This window comes from Bison bison, unplaced genomic scaffold (genome assembly GCF_000754665.1).
Source record: "Bison bison bison isolate TAMUID 2011002044 unplaced genomic scaffold, Bison_UMD1.0 scf7180017846152, whole genome shotgun sequence".
NCBI lineage: Eukaryota > Metazoa > Chordata > Mammalia > Artiodactyla > Bovidae > Bison > Bison bison.
Window position 1 is genome coordinate 3767 of NW_011476725.1, and position 2841 is coordinate 6607.

The following is a 2841-nucleotide window of genomic DNA, read 5'->3' on the forward strand; positions in this document are numbered from 1 at the left end:
CCACACACACACACACACAATGGAATATTACTCAACCGTGAAAAGGAATTAAAATTTGCCATTTGCAACAATACGGATGGACCTAGTGGGTACTATGCTAAATGAAATAAGTCAGAGAAAGACAAATACTATGTGACCTCACTTATATGTGAATTCTAAAAACAAAGAATAAAAAACAGAAACAGAGTTATAGATACAGAGAACAAACAGATGGTGGCCAGAGGGGATAGAGTTGGGGGAAGAAAAGAAATAGGTGATGGAGATTAAGAGGTACAAATTTTAAGTTGCCAAATAAATGAGTCATGGGATGAAAGGCACAGTTTGGGGAATATAGTCAATAATAAGGTATTATCTTTTATCATGGTGATTATTTTGAAATGTACATAAAAACCAAATTGCTATGCTGTATAAGAGGAACTAACATAGTGTTACAGGCCTCCCCAGTGGCTCAGCGGTAAAGGATCACCAGCAATGCAGGAGCCACAGGAGATGTGGGTTCAAGAAGATCCCCTAGAGGAGGGCATGGCAATACACTCCAGTATTCTTTCCTAGAGAATCCCATGGACAAAGGAGCCTGATGGGCTACAGTCTATAGGGTCACAAAGAGTCAGACATGATTGAAGTGACTGAGCATACACATACAACACAGTGTCACAGGTCAATTATACTTCAAAAATAAACTAACTCATAGAAAAAAGACATCAGATGTGTGGTTACCAAACGCAAGTTGTAGGGAGAGGGGAATTGGATAGAGGAAATAAAAAGGTACAAACTTTCAGTTATGAGATAAACAAGTACTAGGGATGTAATGCATAATATGATAAATATAATTAACACTGTGATATGTTATATATGAAAGTTGTTAAGAGTAAATCCTAAGAGTTCTCATCACAAGAAAAAACTTTTCCTATTTCTTTAATTTTGTATCTATACGACATGATGTGGTCACTATTTCATGAGGCATACAGATCAAACCATTACTCTGTACACTTTAAACTTAAGACAGTGCTGTATGCCAATTATAGCTCAATAAAACTAGAAGAAAAAAAGCTATTAGAGGAAAACAAGGAAAAGAAGCTAACTGACCATTGGAATCACAATAGTAACAGCCCCTGGCTACTCTGCTGATCTATCTCTACCCTAAAAGCTGTCACCCTTCAATCTGCCAGTCTCATCTATTTCTGGAGCCAACAGAAGAGGAACTGAAGTGAGCAGACATCACTTTGAACAGAACAAAGATTATTTTAAAGTAAAAAAAAACTGTTTTGCTGCAAAAAAAGTTTATTGACAAACTATAGTTTCTCTTACCTGTTTAGTTCTATGCTGAGACTCTGTGGACAAGTTGTTGTACGTATAATGGGCCTGTGTGATGCCACAAAACAACACTGCAACCACACCTATAAAGACAATGAGTTCCGAGTTCACATCAAAGGCGTGTTCCCAACTTTTATACTAAGGATCTTATTCATAGAAGTAAATTAGATGTTTAGTGTTAAATTTTTCAGTTGTGACCTACTTTGTCGAGAGGAACCGCTTCCACTGAAAATCTTTTACATTCTAAAATGATAGCATAAATGCCAACCCTAACAAGAGTGCTCAAACACTAGAGGAGTTGGTCCACACAGAAAAAACATCACTGGCTAAGTCACTCCCTATAAGGGTTTACAATTAAAAGGAGAAAGTAACCTACCTGTGAAACCCCATGCTTCAGCTAAGAGGAAGGTACTCCAGGACATCAAGAAGAACAGGCCCGTCTCCAACAGCTGGAACTCTCGTAATTTGGTGAACTTTGTCACGTAAGACTGTCAAGGTTGATAACAAGATCTCATAATACAGAAGTGTTACTAGAAAAAGTAATAGTTGAAGCAAGGCAAGCCTGAAAGCAGAAGGATTCTCTAGTCTCTAACACAAAAGTCACAGAATAAGGAGGCACCAAAGTGAAGAAATTCTGAACACAAGCATTGTCCTAAGGAGTCAGCAGTCCTCCCTTCCATGAGGAAGCTCTATAGCTTAGTCCATCCAATTGTTTTATGGGTATCACATGCTTTGTTAGAAACCATGCAGTAAGGAACAGTGTGTGTGCGTGCTCAGTAACTCAGTTGTGTCTGACTCTTCTGAGACCCATGGACTATAGTCCACCAGGCTCCCCTGTCAATGGAATTTTCCAGGCAAGAATACTGGAGTGGGTTGCCTTCCTAATCCAAGTAAAGAACAAACATGACAGTAAAGGACAGGAGTGACAGATCAGATACACAATATGCCAACTCTATTAATTTGAGACCCAAAGCAAGACAGCTTCCATAATAATAGCAATTTATACCTAGTAAAAATGTCATTTTCATGAGATTTGATGTTTAATCCTCTCTGTGATGTAGAGTATCCCATGAGGAAACTGAGGCATGTCACTCACTCATACTAGTATAACAAGTATTTGATAGTTGCCAGTGGAAGGGCCTGTATCAAGCTGTGGCAAATCTCAGCCTGGAGTCTACATTCCCTTCAACAAATGTGTACTACAACACAATGATAAAGTTCCTCAAGGAACTTAGGCTAGGAAAGAGATACTAGCTGGCCTGGTCCTTCTTCAGAACTGTTTTCACTGTCCCTTTAAGGCTCAGTGTGCCTGAAAAAAAGCCCTAAGACAAGCTTCTTCCAGAACAAAACTAAGTACAGAAAATGAATATATTCTTGGAAAAGTATTTGTTTTCTATGAAAGTACCTTGAAAGTTCTGGAGCTGGAAGCTCTTTAGAGATCAAATCCTACTCATCTTCCACGCTCTCCTCACCCTCCACCTTCCTACACTGAGGTCCCATGGAGTGCAGTGCCAGCAATTCTTCTAT

The 2841-nt window shown here is 39.0% G+C and overlaps 1 protein-coding gene across 1 annotated transcript in view; it reads right to left on the reverse strand.

Moving 5' to 3' along the window:
• SLC9A6 (solute carrier family 9, subfamily A (NHE6, cation proton antiporter 6), member 6) overlaps positions 1-2841 on the reverse strand; it is a gene marked incomplete at its 5' end in the record, with an annotated part of 19163 nt that overhangs the window by 3629 nt on the left and 12693 nt on the right. Inside the window, 2 exons of the mRNA XM_010838733.1 lie at positions 1309-1397; positions 1691-1796. Of these exons, the coding sequence (XP_010837035.1) occupies positions 1309-1397; positions 1691-1796 (195 nt within the window). The remainder of the gene's footprint in view (positions 1-1308; positions 1398-1690; positions 1797-2841) is intronic.